Source organism: Gadus morhua, chromosome 12, assembly GCF_902167405.1.
Source record: "Gadus morhua chromosome 12, gadMor3.0, whole genome shotgun sequence".
NCBI classification, from domain to species: Eukaryota; Metazoa; Chordata; class Actinopteri; order Gadiformes; family Gadidae; genus Gadus; species Gadus morhua.
Window position 1 is genome coordinate 88602 of NC_044059.1, and position 17147 is coordinate 105748.

The window sequence follows — 17147 nt, forward strand, 5'->3', positions numbered from 1 at the left end:
TGGTCGTCATGAAAAAAAACATAAGGGGTAACACTTGTTTTTTTATTGGTCGTCATGAATAAAAACATAAGGGGTAACACTGTTGTTTTTTATTGGTTGTCATCAAAAAAAACATAAGGGGTAACACTGTCGTTTTTTATTGCTCGTCATGAAAAAAAACATATTTGAAAAAAAAAAGAAAATGTCCTTGTCAAACAACATATAAGGGCTAACACTGTTGTTTTTCATCAGTCATCATGGGAAAATAACATAAGTGGTAACGCTGTCGTTTTTATCAAATGAAACGTAAAGGGTAACACTGTAGTTTTTTATCTGTCGTCATGAAGAACCCATAAGGGGTAACACTGTCGAAATGTATCGAATAAAACATAGGGGGTAACATTGTCGTTTTTATCAAATGAAACACAAGGGGTAACACTGTTGTTTTTTATTGGTCGTCATGAAAAAAAACACAAGGGGTAACACTGCTGTTTTTTATTGGTCGTCATGAAAAAATAAATAAGGGTTAACACTTTCATTTTTATCAAATGAAACGTAAAGGGCAACACTGTCGAAATGTATCGAATAAAACATAGGGGGTAACACTGTCGTTTTCACCAAATGAAACATGAGGGGTGACACTGTCGTTTTTCTTTGGTCGTCATGAAAAAAAACATAAGGGGTAACACTGTCGTTTTTTATTGGCCGTCATGAAAAAATAAATAAGGGGTAACACTGTTTTTATCAAATGAAACACAAGGGGTAACACTGTTGTTTTTTATTGGTCGTCATGAAAAAAAACACAAGGGGTAACACTGTGGTTTTTTATTGGTCGTCATGAAAAACACATAAGGGGTAACACTATTATTTTTTATTGGTCATAAAAAAAAACAAAGGGTAACACTGTTGTCTTTGTCAAATAAAATATAAGGGGTAACAGTGTCGTTTTTTATTGGTCGTCATGAAAAAGAAAAAAGGGAAATAATAGAAATACACACATACATTTTAATGTCATGTATATCCTCTTTATTGATGATTGATTATTGTGTATTGTGTATTGTCATCGCCTCAGTGGTGCAGTGGTGTGCACTCTGCCTAACCCACTGGAGACCGCGGCTCAATTTCTGAGGAAAACACAATATCTTAGGGGGGTAACACAAGGGGTAACACTGTTGTTTTTTATTGGTCGTCATATAAAAACACATAAGGGGTAACACTGTTGTTTATTTACAGAGATGGCACATAGAGATTGCACATAACTAAAACTCTCCACAGGCCCCAACTTATAGTGGTTTTCACCTCTTTCAATGCTTTTATCCTCGCCTTGAAAAAAAGTGGTGAAGTGAGCCCTACCGGAAGGGGCGTGACTTCGCCACTCCATACCCGCCGTCGCGCAATGACGTCGGTTAGGATGTCGAATTCATTTTAAACTGTGCTGTCTTTTCCTATGTTCGAAAGGAAGCACCTTTTCATCTCTCCTTGACCCGATGACGTTTTCCTCAAAGGATAAGGAAAGGAGGCATAAAGGTTAGGAGATTTGACTATTCGTAGAGGCCCCCGTCCCGTGAACGTGCCTTTAAACAAGAAGTGAGACCGGACGTGACGTCTGCTCCGCTGGGCCGGGTCTGTGGGGTTTTATTTTGAAAGGAAGTTCCCCTCACGGAAGTTCCGGTGTATCTTGCGCTGAAGGAGTTAAAGCGCTGACGTGTTCCAGGTTTTAAACTAATAGTAATTATTAGTTTAATGTTAACGTTGTCTAGGTTAGTTCGGGTTAGTTAGGTCTAGTACGGGTTAGTTAGTTTAGTGAGGACATGTTGCCTTTATCCGCTAAAGACGACGAGTACAAACCCGCCAAACTCAACCTGCTGGCCAAGACCTCAGGATGGTTCAGGTAATACTCTATACTACTCTATATAATATTATATTATTATACACATTATATATACATTATCCTATTATACACTTTATATCACTACATACTATATAATGTTACCTTATTAAACCACCTCAGACACTGAGCCTTAAGTCAAACTCAACCTGCTGGCCCAAGACCTCAGGCTGGTTAGGGTAATACTCTTATACTATTATCATACATGTTATATAACATTATATCATATTATATATAGATATAGATATATATATATAGATAACCCTGTAACCTTATTTAACCACCTCACACACCGAGCCTTATGCCAAACCTTCTGGCCAAGACCAAAGGTTAAGTAACATTATACTTTTATTATATTAACATTGTTATGTATCTATAACATTAGATTACCCTTACCTCATCAAAGCACCTTTAGCGAGTCTTGTATCTTCTCTTGTAGAGCGATCCTCTCAGACCAAACCTCCAGGAACCTCTTCTTCTTCCTCCTCCTCAACCTCTCCTTTGCCTTCGTGGAGTTATCCTACGGGATCTGGAGCAACAGGTATATCTATATCTATATCTATATATATAGATCTATATCCTACGGGATCTGGAGCTATATATATATGTGTGTGTGTGTGTATATATGTGTGTATAAATATATATATATATATATGTGTGTGTATATATCTCTGCATCAATAGATCTATACCTATAGAGGGTTAGGGTTAACTCAGAGCGTCTCCAGGACGTGCAATTTCCGTCGAACCTTCAAACCTCACTAGATATACAGGCTGCTAAATATCAAACCTCACCATATATATATATATATATATATGTGTGTGTGTATTAGTATTTTATTACGTTCTAAGTAGTATTTAGTGTCATCAGTTAAGGGTTAATGGCAGTATTTAATGTGTTATTTGTTAGGTTAATTGTAGTATTTGGTCGTTAGTCTAGGGCTGATATCGGACTCGTTCCATATGTTCTTTGACTGCACTGCCCTGCTGGCCGGGCTGGCTGCCTCCGTCATCTCCCGGTGGAGGTGTAATGACTCCTTCTCCTATGGGTAATTATTATCGTCTCATCATTATCATCCTGTCTCATTTCATATGGATTCTAGTCTAGTGGAAGTCACATACTCAACCTTTAATCACCCTCCTGGTGTTTTAGAGGGTTCGCAGTGTTATTACTCATACTCCACCTTTAAGGTACCATGTATTATTACCCTCATACTCCACCTTTAAGGTACCATGTATTATTACTCTCATTCTCCACCTTTAAGGTAAAATGTATTATTACTCTCATAATCCACCTTTAAGGCACCATGTATTATTACTTTCATATTATATTTATGTGTATTTGTGTTTAGTTAAACACAGTGTCGCTCTCTCCAGCTCACATTAACCTCCAACATATCTGAACATTGTAAAGATTAATTTAATATAAATTTATTATTTTCAGATATGTCAGAGCAGAGGTGCTCGCAGGCTTCGTCAATGGCCTCTTCCTCATCTTCACAGCCTTCTTCATCTTCTCGGAGGGAGTGGAGGTGAGACCAGCGTTAATATCACCGTAGCTTTAGGGAGATGAGACTAGCGTTAATATCACCGTAGCTTTAGGGAGCTGAGACCAGCGTTAATATCACCGTAGCTTTAGGGAGATGAGACCAGCGTTAATATCACCGTAGCTTTCGGTTTAAAGTTACGGTCCACACTTCGCCCCCTAGTGGTGGGGTTTTGAATTGTTATATTGTTTTCTTTGTGGTAGTCAGCCTAGCGCCTGCCTCCATTGCAGTTAGCCTAGCGCCTGCTTACTGTCTGCTTCCATGGTAGTTAACCTAGCGCCTGCTTACTTTCCTTTTCTCCCAGAGGGCGCTGGAGCCACCGGACGTCCACCACGACCGCCTACTTCCTGTTTCTGTGGCCGGCCTGCTGGTCAATTTGGTGGGAATCTTCGTCTTCCAACATGGAGGTCACGGGCACTCCCACGGAGATGATGGTTAGGATACTAGTTACTAGTACTACACCCCCCTGGTTAGGTTACTCGTTGCTAGAACTACACTCCCATGTTTAGGTTACTAGTTAGTAGTACTACACCCCCCTGGTTAGGACACTAGTTACTAGTACTAAACTCCCCTGGTTAGGTTACTGGTTACTAGTACTACACTCCCCTGGTTAGGACACTGGTTACTAGTACTACATTCCCCTGGTTAGGACACTAGTTACTAGTACTACACTCCCCTGGTTAGGACACTAGTTACTAGTACTAAACTCCCCTGGTTAGGTTACTAGTACTACACTCCCCTGGTTAGGACACTAGTTACTAGTACTAAACTCCCCTGGTTAGGTTACTGGTTACTAGTACTACACTCCCCTGGTTAGGACACTAGTTACTAGTACTAAACTCCCCTGGTTAGGTTACTGGTTACTAGTACTACACTCCCCTGGTTAGGACACTAGTTACTAGTACTACACTCCCCTGGTTAGGACACTAGTTACTAGTACTAAACTCCCCTGGTTAGGTTACTGGTTACTAGTACTACACTCCCCTGGTTAGGACACTAGTTACTAGTACTACACTCCCCTGGTTAGGACACTAGTTACTTGTACTACAACACTGGTAAGACAGCGTACTGACAGCTCTGTCTCCAGGGGGACACGGGCACAGCCACTCTCTGTTCAATGGAAGTGCAAACCACAAGGACAGCCACACGGACAGCCACGGAGGACATGGACACAGTCACGGAGGACATGGGCACAGTCACGGAGGACATGGGCACAGCCACCAGGACCAGCACAGCCACCAGGACCAGGCCCTCTACAGTCAGGGTAAGGCTGCTTAGCTCCAGGCCGCAGGAACATCTGATAATCCAGTGCTGTGCCATCTGTGCAATTCATGGTTAGTTGTTGTAGTCTGGCTTGTTAACTCTTAATGATGTTTTTGTTCTAGATAAATTCCTGCCAGGAAAAGGTTCCAGTAAACAGATCCTACAAGGTAAACAATACAACAAACAATATATTGTATTGTTGTAAACAATGCAGTGTGTGCGTCTCTCTGACTGGCCTCTTATTGCCTGATGTTGTTGGTATACATCTGACATCTGTGATTGGTTGACAGGAGTGTTCCTGCATATCGTGGCGGACACGCTGGGCAGTGTTGGAGTCATCATCTCCGCTCTGCTGATGCAGAAGTACGATCTAATGATCGCTGATCCCATCTGCTCCATGCTCATCTCCCTCCTCATAGGAGTCAGGTCAGTCTCTCCTCTACTGTAGTCTGTTGCTAAGGGAGTCTCCTCTCTACTGTATTCTGTTGCTAAGGGAGTCTCCTCTCTACTGTAGTCTGTTGCTAAGGGATTCTTTTGTCTACTATAGTGTGGTGCCGTTGCTAAGGGAGTCGATTGGGATCCTGATGCAGAGGACTCCGCCCACTCTTGACCACGCCCTCCCAGAGTGCTATCAGAGGGTGAGTCACCCGGACAACATATAAACAACATGTTTATATTACAAACATTATCTAGCATGAGATGTTAGTGGTCTTCCAGATTCCAAGTGTGTGTGTGTGTGTAGGTGCAGCAGCTCCAGGGTGTGTACAACATCCAGGAGCCCCACTTCTGGACCTTGTGTACTGATGTGTACGTCGGCACACTAAAGCTGCTGGTGGCGCCAGACGCCGACGCCCGCTGGATCCAGACCCAGACGCACAACATCTTCACACAGGTAGCCGGTCTCCATAGCAACGCACAACACCTTCACAGTGAGGTACAGTGATGCTAACCTGACTAGTGGTCTTCAGGACTAGTGACCCAACCTGGCTAATGACCCTTACCTGCCTAGTGACCCTTAACTGACTAGTAACCCTAACCTGACTAGTGACCCTAACCTGCTGTGGTCTCCAGGTCGGCGTTCGGCAGCTCTACGTCCAGATCGACATCGCTGCCATGTAGACGCTCGGTGTCAATCCAAACTTTCAAGGACCAATGACGACGCAGTGTTACTGCAGGGCTCCGCCCCAAGCCCACGGACCAATGACACGACCGCTCTACTTCAGGGCTCTGCCCCCAGCCCATGGACCAATGACGACGCAGTGTTACTGCAGGGCTCCGCCCACGGACCAATGACGACGCAGTGTTACTGCAGGACAGACTATGAAGGACAGCTCAGTTGCGTGGCCCTCGGGGGGAGGGGCTCTGCCCACGGGGGGAGGGGCTCCGCCCTCGGGGGGAGGGGCTCCGTCCGTCCATCCTTAGTGCCTTCCTGTCTCCTTGCTGAGGCTCCCGGTAACATGCGGACTCCATTGTTTTATTTGCCAAATCATGTGAATAGTGAATGTTTTTCAATAATAAATAGTTTTACTGCATTTGTCTGAATGTTTTTATTCAAGTTGAATTTTGACGGGTTGATGGACAGTCAGGAGGTGGAGCTGTCCTCCACCTCCGGCTGCCAGGAGGTGGAGGACAGCTCCACCTCCGGGTGTTAGGAGGTGGAGCTGTCCTCCACCTCCAGGTGTGCGAGTGCGTCTGGTGCAGCAGACAGTCGCAGCATGTCGACCTCCAGTGGATGGAGGCGACCGGTCACGACCAGCGAGTGGAGCGGCGGCCCCAGGTCACATGACCCCAGCTGACGTAGCGTGGCGGTGCGAATCACCTGATCCTCCGCCCCCACCCGGGCCACGCCCACACACAGCGTGTCCTCCGTCAGCCCTGTGGAGACGACGCTGGTTAGAACTTCTAACCCGCCGTCCTCTAACCAGCCTGACGGTTCAACTGGTAAAGCTAATCCTAACCTGGTCAGGGTGACTAACCGGGTAGGCAGTGTGAACTCACCCAGCTCCTCCCCCTCCTCCCTCCTCCTCCGGATGACCTCCAGCAGCTGTCCGGCCGCCTGGGACACGGACATGAACCTGGGAGGCTCGTACACCTTCCTCCCCCTGAGGAAGAGAGCATGAGGACTGGAGGAGACCTCCCCAGAGAGGCTAGACCCACCAGGGGGACCAAGACCACTCCAGGAACCATCAGTGGTCCCGGAGTGTAGACCCAGGGAGACTGCTGTACAGACTAACTTATGACAAGGTCAGTGTTCGTACAGACCAACTTATGACATAGGGTTAGGGTTAAGTGTTTATACAATACAGAGACGGGCGTAACAAATCTTATCATTTGCAAAGAATCGTCACTAATAATTATTTTGAACTCAACAATTAGGGGCCCAAGCTTTTTCATATATATATTAGAGCTGTCAGTTAAACGCGTTATTAACGGCGTTAACGCAAACCAATTTTAACGGCGTTCATTTTTTTAAAGCGCGATGAACGCAAATTATTATTTTTTTACAAATATATATTTTTTTTTTTGGGCTCAAAACCAAGAAGCAGTAGCCTGGCTGCTATGTTCAAGGCATATCTTTGTATGTTCATCGTTTAATTGCATTATAGGCTTTTTTTTTGTACCGTCCTGTTTTGATCAGTATATGCCAATGTTATCAATAAAAAAACATTTGCACAAGGCAAGCCAATACACTTCTCCATGTTGATAAGTAAAATTTAATAAAAATAATAAAAATTTATGGGACAAAGAATTCAAGGGATATTTAGCATAGAAAATCTGATTTGGTTCTAATTAGAAGGCTAATTAGGGAGGTCCCAGAGTCCACCTCACACACAGTGAATCGATAAATATCCCGTTGGTTTCCTGCACTTCATCAAAAGACAGCTAGGGGGCACTGGAGTCACGGCCAGAGTAGCACCAACCAGAGGAAACGGAGTTAGGGGGACCAATCTTACCTCATGAGGTTCTCTATTGACTGCTCCTTCACCTTGATATCTAGGAGACAAAGACATGACACCTTCATATGTAGGAGAAAGAGTTATACACACATACTGTAAATACATACACACATACTGTACATACATATACACACACACACACACACACACAGTAAACACATACTGTACACACATAAGCTATCCATCTGCTGCTTGTGGCGTCTGACCAGAAGGCTTCATCTAGAACCTACTGGTCCATCCACTGGTCCAGCCACGGGTCTCACCTAGCAGACAGAGGCTGTGCAGTCCCATGGAGCGATTCTTCTTGATTTTATCGTAGAAACTTTCTGGTTTCCAGTCGTCATCCCAGAACACGATGGAAACCGTTTCCCCAAAACTGTAGAGCTGAAGAGACAATACTAGCTCATCAGCAAGCTAACCGTAGCTAACAGAACGCACTTGAACTTATAGCACGCTAAAACTAGCTCAGAGTACAAAGATACTGGTTAGTAGTAGGGCTGTCACGGTTGAGGAATTTTCACCGGGGGTGAAAACAGGGGGCGCAATATCGCGGTATGCAATATTATTGCACAATTTTTTAAAATGCTGTCTAAGCGAGATAATGCACATTTAAATTCAAAACACACCCGTAACCGGAGTTTTGTCAGCAAACTTTTCGGACACAACGGAGCTGAAGGTTTGTGTGGAACCAGTTGCCATGGAGAATACGTCACCACTTTGCCAACAGTACGTTTGTTACTAAATTTATATTTATATTACTTTACTTTGTGTAGTGCCGAACAACTCCCCTTACCTGTTCTAAAATCAGCGCAAAGCACGGCCTCTTGGGGCTTACTGCTTAATTTAAAAAAGGTTATTAAAAAATCTCGTTGGAAGCGCGATGTATGCGCAGGCGCCGTTTGGGCATAACAATATGGCGGCTGCCGTTCAATGTAGTTTTCATCACCACCACCGGATTATGTTTCATTTATTTCATTACAGCACGTCCCCTAAACGTTACAACATAATCGACACGAATGAGCACAGCATCAAGCAGTGGAAACGTGGGTTTATTTACTATGAAGTTCGTATCTTTAATTGTTGAAATGAAATCAGCGGTGACGAGCTAGTTGTTTTGGTAGCGGCTAAATTAGCATGTCGCGATACTTTGTACAGGGGATCACGTCTGCGCCGAGTAGATGCGCAGAGGGTTGAAACAGCGCTTGTACGGTCTGCTCACAAGAAGGTTTCTTTGGCCAGTTACTGTGATTAAACACGTGTTGTTTAATGTTCACAATGTATCGTTTTTCATGGGGAAAATGAGATGCGTCCCCGGGACGCATGGATAGTGAGTTTAGTGCGTCCTTTCAGATTTTAATGCGTCAGCGACGCAGGACGCGTACCTAGCAACATCACTGCGTAACTAAATGAATGAACGTTAATGAATGGGTATCATGGCAATGCACGTTTCATTCTAGAATTCCACGGTCAGTTTCATGAACGCGCAACCCGCACCAGGTCATATGCGGTGATCGCGATGGCCCATTATCTACCGCGGTGTGCTCTAAATATCGCGATATTTCATTTTTGCGATTATTGCGACAGCCCTAGTTAGTAGTAGCTAATGGTACGCTATCCCCAGCCAATATTATGCCAACAGCTAATCTAAATACATAGACATCAAGCTTTTATGACAACACTAGATATAGAGGAAGGGTTACAAATTCATAGAGTGTTTGCTGACACTATCTTATTTAAACAGAGGGGTAATCCAACAGGTAATCGAACACTAGTTTATCTAAACGCTAACAGTAGCTAATCTAAACGGTAATCTAACACTAGTTTATCTAAACGGTAATCTAACACTAGCTAATCTAAACGGTAATCTAACACTAGCTAATCTAAACGGTAATCGAACAATAGCTAATCTAAACGTAAATAACACTAGCTAATCTAAAGGGTAATCTAAACGGCAATCTAACACTAGCTAATCTAAACAGTAAACTAACACTAGCTAATCTAAACGGTAATCTAATGCCGCTTTTCCACCGCACATGTAGCTCGACTCGACTCGACACGGTAGCAGCACGGGTCGTTTTCCACCGCAAATAGTACCTCCTGGACGTGGGCGGGGTCGGCTGCGCGAGAGGGCCGTGACGTATTTTTGTACGCGACGCAAACACCTACGCAACCCACACATGGAGAGAACCCACATAACAACAATGGAGGACATCGATAACATTACTATTATTAGCAGGCATGTTGAAGAAGTTGAAGAAGTGGAATATGTTGGCTGCGGCGCTGCTATGGCTGTTACCAGCATGGTTGCCATGTCGCTCTCGTGACTTCGTCACACTCTCTGGCCAATCAATGGCCGGCCGTCTGCCGACGTCACCTTTTAGCATCGGCTCAGCCGCTTGGAACCTAGAGCGAGGCGGTACTAGAAAAAGCAGCCACTTCAGGTACCAGATACCATGTTTTCGCGGTGGAAACGCAAAAAATGTGAGCTGAGTCGAGTCGTGTCGAGCTGGTACCATGCAGTGGAAAAGCGGCATAACACTAGCTAATCTAAACGGTAATCTAACACTAGCTAATCTAAACGGTAATCTAACACTAACTAATCTAAACGGTAATCTAACACTAGCTAATCTAAACGTAATCTAACACTAGCTAATCTAAACGTAATCTAACACTAGCTAATCTAAACGTAATCCAACACTAACTAATCTATACGGTAATCTAACACTCGCTAATCTAAACAGTAATCTAACACTAGCTAATCTAAACGTAATCTAACACTAGCTAATCTAAACGTAATCTAACACTAGCTAATCTAAACGTAATCTAACACTAACTAATCTAAACGGTAATCTAACACTGGCTAATCTAAACGTAATCTAACACTAGCTAATCTAAACGTAATCTAACACTAGCTAATCTAAACGATAATTTAACACTAGCTAATCTAAACGGTAATCTAACACTAGCTAATCTAAACGGTAATCTAACACTAGCTAATCTAAACGTAATCTAACACTAGCTAATCTAAACGGTAATCTAACACTAGCTAATCTAAACGGTAATCTAACACTAGCTAATCTAAACGGTAATCTAACACTAGCTAATCTAAACGTAATCTAACACTAGCTAATCTAAGCGGTAATCTAACACTAGCTAATCTAAACGTAATCTAACACTAGCTAATCTTAACGGGGGGAGGATAAACCATCGCTGGGTCGTCTAAACAGGGGGCGTACCCCCCATCTAAGGCCCTGTTCACACGAAGCCGAAACGGGCGAAACCGTTACGGTTTCGATCTATCCGGTTTCGATCTATCCGGTTTCGAAGTATCTCCGTAAAGACGAAGCCAAGCGAAACCGGGCAGATCTGTAGAAACGCTGTAGTACACATTCCAGGCCCATAAGGGGCGCTGCTTCTGGTACAGAAATCCAGAAGAAATTAAATAAGAAGAGGGTTATCACATGCGAGCATGCGCATAAGGGCAGCCTTTATGCGCATGCTCGCATGTGATTTCTGAGACTCCGCGGGCTTAAGAGCCATTGGCTAGGAGGTCGAGTGGTGGGGCGATGACGTCATGGTTTGCGGTTTCAGTCGGTTTCAGGCGTCCACACGAATCCAAAACGAAACCGGGTAGATTTGAAACCACCTCCGAGGGTGGTTTCAGAAGTTTGCGGTTTCGGTCAGCGGATTCGCCGGCTTCGTGTGTACGGAAGGCCGAACCGTATAAGACCTTTGCGGTTTCGCCAGGAAATCAGCTTCGTGTGAACGGGCCCTAAAGCAGGGGGGGGTTCAGGAGGCAGCTGGGGCCTCCCATCACAATAGAGCGGCTGACAGGCGAACAGCGTGAGGAGGCGGTTCAGATTAACAACAACGTTTACCTGTAGGCCGCAGCAGCCCACGGCGTTCATGATGGAGGCATTGTGCACCACACGGTACGATATCCCAGCATGCACTGCTCTCAGGACCAGGTCACTGTGGGTGGTGGCGCTGCAAGACACACTCGATGATCACTGCAATGGACGACACATACGAACAGAAGACGCCCAACCACAGGACTGCTCCCGACTCAAAGCAGCATTACAAAGTGGAGGTGGGGGAAAGTAGGGTGGTGTTTAGTGGTTAGGGAAGGTGGAGGAAGCATCATTAAGGGGGGACGGAAGGGTATAAACTGTATTACATCGTCTACGTTCAATCCGTTTAACCTGTATTATATACCGTCTATGTTAAGTCGGTCAGAGGTAGAGCAGTTGTCTTGTAACCGAAAGGTTGCTAGTTCGATCCCCAGCTCCTCCTAGCTGAGTGTTGATGTGTCCCTGAGCAAGACACTTAACCCTAACTGCTCCTGACGAGCTGGCTGTCGCCTTGCATGGTTGACTCTGCCGTCGGTGTGTCAATGTGTGTATTAACCGATGTAAGTCGCTTCGGAAAAAGCGTCTGCTAAATGCCCTGATTGTAATTGTAAGTCAGTTTAACCTGTATTACAACCAAAGGGGTCTCCCAGCACCGGGACTAGTACCCACCCAAAGGGGTCTCCCACCACCAGGAAGGCCACGTCGCTGGTGTCTGCCTCCTTCAGGATCTCCTCTGCCTCCAGCTCCACCAGGTCTCGGTCTGCTAGGATCAGCTCCCGGCCGTAGAACTCCTCCTGCAGGGCGTATGTTAGACCCGCTGGTCTCACCCCTTAGAACCATTAGGTTAACTAGCTGACCTGGTTCATATTCTAGCTGACCTGGTTCATATTCTAACTGACCTTGTTCATATAGTCTAACTAATCTTGTTAACTTAATGCAGTCTAACATAGTTAATATTTTATTTAACCTAGTTAAGTCTAATCTAGTAAATACAATCTAACCTGGTAACAGTTTTACTAAACTGGTTAATAAAATAACTTTGAAATAGAGATCGCGAATGTTTACATGAAATATGCAGTTTAATAGCCTAGATCGGAAACTTGAAATCGATACAACAAACATTTATGAATGTAGACATATATAAATACTGCAACTGTACATCCATGTACTTCAGCGACATATGAATATTACGAGGACACCTCAATGTACCACTATATGAAACTATATTGAAGAGGCTCACCAGCGCCTCCTTCCCGACGGTCAGCACAGAGGTGTAGGCCTCCAGGTAGACCCGCGAGCAGCGCCGCACCACCTCCAAGCCCTTCACCGTGATGTCCTTCGCGTCGCCGAGCCCCAGGCCCACCAGGTACAGCATTGTGCCTGACTGGCCCCCTCACTAACTGCCTTCTGTCCCCCCTTCTGGTCGCTGTCTTCTGTCACAGTGGAGCTGAGCGGTTCTTCGGACCATACGGGTCATCAAACCCGATTCAACAGCGACTGGATAAAGTAAACCTTTACTAATTGGACATGTTAACATGGACTAGTTAATTTAAACCTTACCTGGAGACAACACGACCCACGTTTTCGTTGCCGTAAACCCTCCTATTTCACGACACAACCTCGTCTTTCACAACACCACCTTAGTGTTTGCGACAGAAGCGTTGCCGTGAGAACGCGTCTGGTCCGTAGTATGTCCTTTAAAACGATGAACTATAACTCATAACAGTGTTAAACGTGTAGGTTTGATTATGCTTGAGTTGAGGGTTGATAATGCTATAGATAAGTGGTCTAACACTGTATCGTGTCTAACGGAGCCTCCTGTTTGGGGGGTCCATGGGTACCTCCATGGGTACAACTTGGTTTGTCCGCGTTGCGTCGCCGTAGCCCTTTAGGGCGGCGTTGCTAGGCGATGGGGGTTGCTATACGAAAATTTAATAAATCAATAATAATAATACATTTTATTTATAACGCACTGTTCATCAACTAAATAAAATAATAATAATAATAATACATTTAATTTAGAGGCGCCTTTCAAGACACCCAAGGTCACCTTACAGAGCATATAGTCATCATACATTTTTTAAAAAGCAAGACATTGTGGAAAAAATAAATAAATAAATAAATAAATAAATAAACGTAAGCAATAAGAAATAATAAAAAAAAACAATCAAAACAGTGATCAGTTAGACGTTGTGTGCGAGTTTGACCTCGCACATGAGCGAGTTTCCTAAATGACCTCAAAGTGCTACAATGCACATTAAAAAAGATACAACATAAAATACTAACTAGTCAATTATATAGCTTCATATAGTAGTCCTTCCAAAACAATATCTTAATCATGATACATTTATATATTATGTATTGGAAGACACATAATTGATTATTAGGTATTAGATTGTTGTTAAATTGTATCTTTGCATTCATTTACTGTGCTAATCGGTTGTTAAATTAATTTCTCTCTCTCTCTCTCTCTCTCTCTCTCTCTCTCTCTCTCTCTCTCTCTCTCTCTCTCTCTCTCTCTCTCTCTCTCTCTCTCTCTCTCTCTCTCTCTCTCTCTCTCTCTCTTTTGTTGCTGCCTTTCAGTGGCCTAATCCAAGTGGTTTCCATGGCAACGCATCGGGTTAGAGAACAGCTTGTTGTTCAATCAGAGTGTCTGTAAAGTATTACATATAGTATTATATAGTAGCGTATAGAACAATAAAGTAAAGGATTATGTATCAGTATTATTATAGAGAGGTAGAGAGAAAAGAGACAACAGGAGAGAGAGAGAGAGAGAGTAAGAGTGAGAGTGAGAGTGAGAGTGAGAGTGAGAGAGAGAGAGAGAGAGAGAGAGAGAGAGAGAGAGAGAGAGAGAGAGAGAGAGAGAGAGAGAGAGAGAGCTCAATAGAATTGCAGTCCCAAGGCAATTGTAACCCAGAATATGTGTGTGTGTGTGTGTGTGTGTGTGTGTGTGTGTGTGTGTGTGTGTGTGTGTGTGTGTGTGTGTGTGTGTGTGTGTGTGTGTGTGTGTGTGTGTGTGTGTGTGTGTGTGTGTGTAAGCCTCTTTGTTCTGTAATCTGTGATAGTTCGGTGGGCCTCCTCTCCACTCTACACCCACCCCCTAATGCTAACCCCCTCACCCACCCCCTAATGCTAACCCCCTCACTCACCCCCTAATGCTAACCCCCTCACTCACCCCCTAATGCTAACCCCCTCACTCACCCCCTAATGCTAACATCCTCACTCACCCCCTCACTCACCCCCTAATGCTAACATCCTCACTCACCCCCTCACTCACCCCCTAATGCTAACACCCTTACTCACCCCCTAATGCTAACCCCCTCACCCACCCCCTAATGCTAACCCCCTCACTCACCCCCTCACTCACCCCCTAATGCTAACCCCCTCACTCACCCCCTAATGCTAACCCCCTCACTCACCCCCTCACTCACCCCCTAATGCTAACCCCCTCACTCACCCCCTAATGCTAACCCCCTCACTCACCCCCTAATGCTAACATCCTCACTCACCCCCTCACTCACCCCCTAATGCTAACATCCTCACTCACCCCCTCACTCACCCCCTAATGCTAACATCCTCACTCACCCCCTCACTCACCCCCTAATGCTAACCCCCTCACTCACCCCCTAATGCTAACATCCTCACTCACCCCCTCACTCACCCCCTAATGCTAACCCCCTCACTCACCCCCTAATGCTAACATCCTCACTCACCCCCTCACTCACCCCCTAATGCTAACACCCTTACTCACCCCCTAATGCTAACATCCTCACTCACCCCCTCACTCACCCCCTAATGCTAACACCCTTACTCACCCCCTAATGCTAACCCCCTCACCCACCCCCTAATGCTAACCCCCTCACTCACCCCCTAATGCTAACCCCCTCACTCACCCCCTAATGCTAACCCCCTCACTCACCCCCTAATGCTAACCCCCTCACTCACCCCCTAATGCTAACATCCTCACTCACCCCCTCACTCACCCCCTAATGCTAACATCCTCACTCACCCCCTCACTCACCCCCTAATGCTAACATCCTCACTCACCCCCTCACTCACCCCCTAATGCTAACCCCCTCACTCACCCCCTAATGCTAACATCCTCACTCACCCCCTCACTCACCCCCTAATGCTAACCCCCTCACTCACCCCCTAATGCTAACATCCTCACTCACCCCCTCACTCACCCCCTAATGCTAACACCCTTACTCACCCCCTAATGCTAACATCCTCACTCACCCCCTCACTCACCCCCTAATGCTAACACCCTTACTCACCCCCTAATGCTAACCCCCTCACCCACCCCCTAATGCTAACCCCCTCACTCACCCCCTAATGCTAACCCCTCACTCACCCCCTAATGCTAACATCCTCACTCACCCCCTCACTCACCCCCTAATGCTAACCCCCTCACTCACCCCCTAATGCTAACCCCCTCACTCACCCCCTAATGCTAACATCCTCACTCACCCCCTCACTCACCCCCTAATGCTAACCCCCTCACTCGCCCCCTAATGCTAACATCCTCACTCACCCCCTCACTCACCCCCTAATGCTAACCCCCTCACTCACCCCCTAATGCTAACATCCTCACTCACCCCCTCACTCACCCCCTAATGCTAACACCCTTACTCACCCCCTAATGCTAACCCCCTCACCCACCCCCTAATGCTAACCCCCTCACTCACCCCCTAATGCTAACCCCTCACTCACCCCCTTACTCACCCCCTAATGCTAACCCTCTAATGCTAACTACCCTCACCCACCCCCTAATGCTAACCCCCTCACCCACCCCCTCGCGCTAACCAGTTCACTCACCGCCTAATGCTAACCCCTCACTCACCCCCTAATGCTAACCCCTGTCTCACCCCCTCACGCTAACCAGTTCACTCACCGCCTAATGCTAACCCCTCACTCACCCCCTAATGCTAACCCCTGTCTCACCCCCTCACGCTAACCAGTTCACTCACCGCCTAATGCTAACCCCTCACTCACCCCCTAATGCTAACCCCTGTCTCACCCCCTCACGCTAACCAGTTCACTCACCGCCTAATGCTAACCCCCTCACTCTCCTAACCTTACTCTTCCCTAATGCCAACAACAAATCTCACCCCCTAACTCACCCCTAACGCTAAAATCGAACTAATCAAATGCTTACCACCTTACTCATCCCCGTAATGCTCACCCCTTAACTTGCACCTTTATTTTAACCTCCTTAGTCACCCCCTAACCCTAACCCTCTTACCCACCCCCTAACTCAGCCCATAATCCTTTTATGCTAATCCCCTAACTCACCCCTTAATGCTAACCCTTAACTCACCCACTCACCCCCAACTCAGCCTCCAAACCGCTAATGCTAACCCAAACTCCATTATTAGTCCATCTGTACCAAGCTAGCTGTTAGCTTCTGACCACGACTAGCAGTTGTGTTGAATGAGCAGAGGGATGTCTTCCTGTTTCCACTGAAAGAATGAAGAGATGAAGTGAAATAGCGAGGTGTGAAAGGGGGGGGGGGGGGCTTTACAAAAGCTTTCATCCATGCTGTCGACTGCTAACTATGCTACGGCATAGCTCAGCCAGCACCATGGAAACAGGGCTGGGGGCGGAGGTTCAGAGAAAGGAATAGCTTCTCCTCTCTGAATGATGCTGCCCACATGTCCATC

At 45.7% G+C, this 17147-nt stretch overlaps 2 protein-coding genes across 2 annotated transcripts; one reads left to right on the forward strand and one right to left on the reverse strand.

Annotated features, from left to right (window-relative positions):
- Positions 1-1484: 1484 nt before the first annotated feature.
- Positions 1485-6208, forward strand: slc30a7 (solute carrier family 30 member 7). Its single transcript, XM_030372850.1, has 11 exons — positions 1485-1870; positions 2307-2408; positions 2802-2915; positions 3311-3398; positions 3718-3847; positions 4501-4677; positions 4799-4843; positions 4967-5102; positions 5224-5314; positions 5419-5568; positions 5748-6208. Exons 1-11 carry the CDS (start codon positions 1791-1793, stop codon positions 5793-5795), a joined length of 1161 nt encoding a protein of 386 aa, XP_030228710.1. The 5' UTR covers positions 1485-1790; the 3' UTR covers positions 5796-6208.
- dph5 (diphthamide biosynthesis 5) lies at positions 6206-13328 on the reverse strand. Its single transcript, XM_030372851.1, has 7 exons — positions 12725-13328; positions 12154-12278; positions 11512-11620; positions 7897-8017; positions 7631-7670; positions 6675-6778; positions 6206-6551 (listed from the first exon to the last, which is right to left on the reverse strand). Exons 1-7 carry the CDS (start codon positions 12857-12859, stop codon positions 6325-6327), a joined length of 861 nt encoding a protein of 286 aa, XP_030228711.1. The 5' UTR covers positions 12860-13328; the 3' UTR covers positions 6206-6324.
- Positions 13329-17147: the final 3819 nt, after the last annotated feature.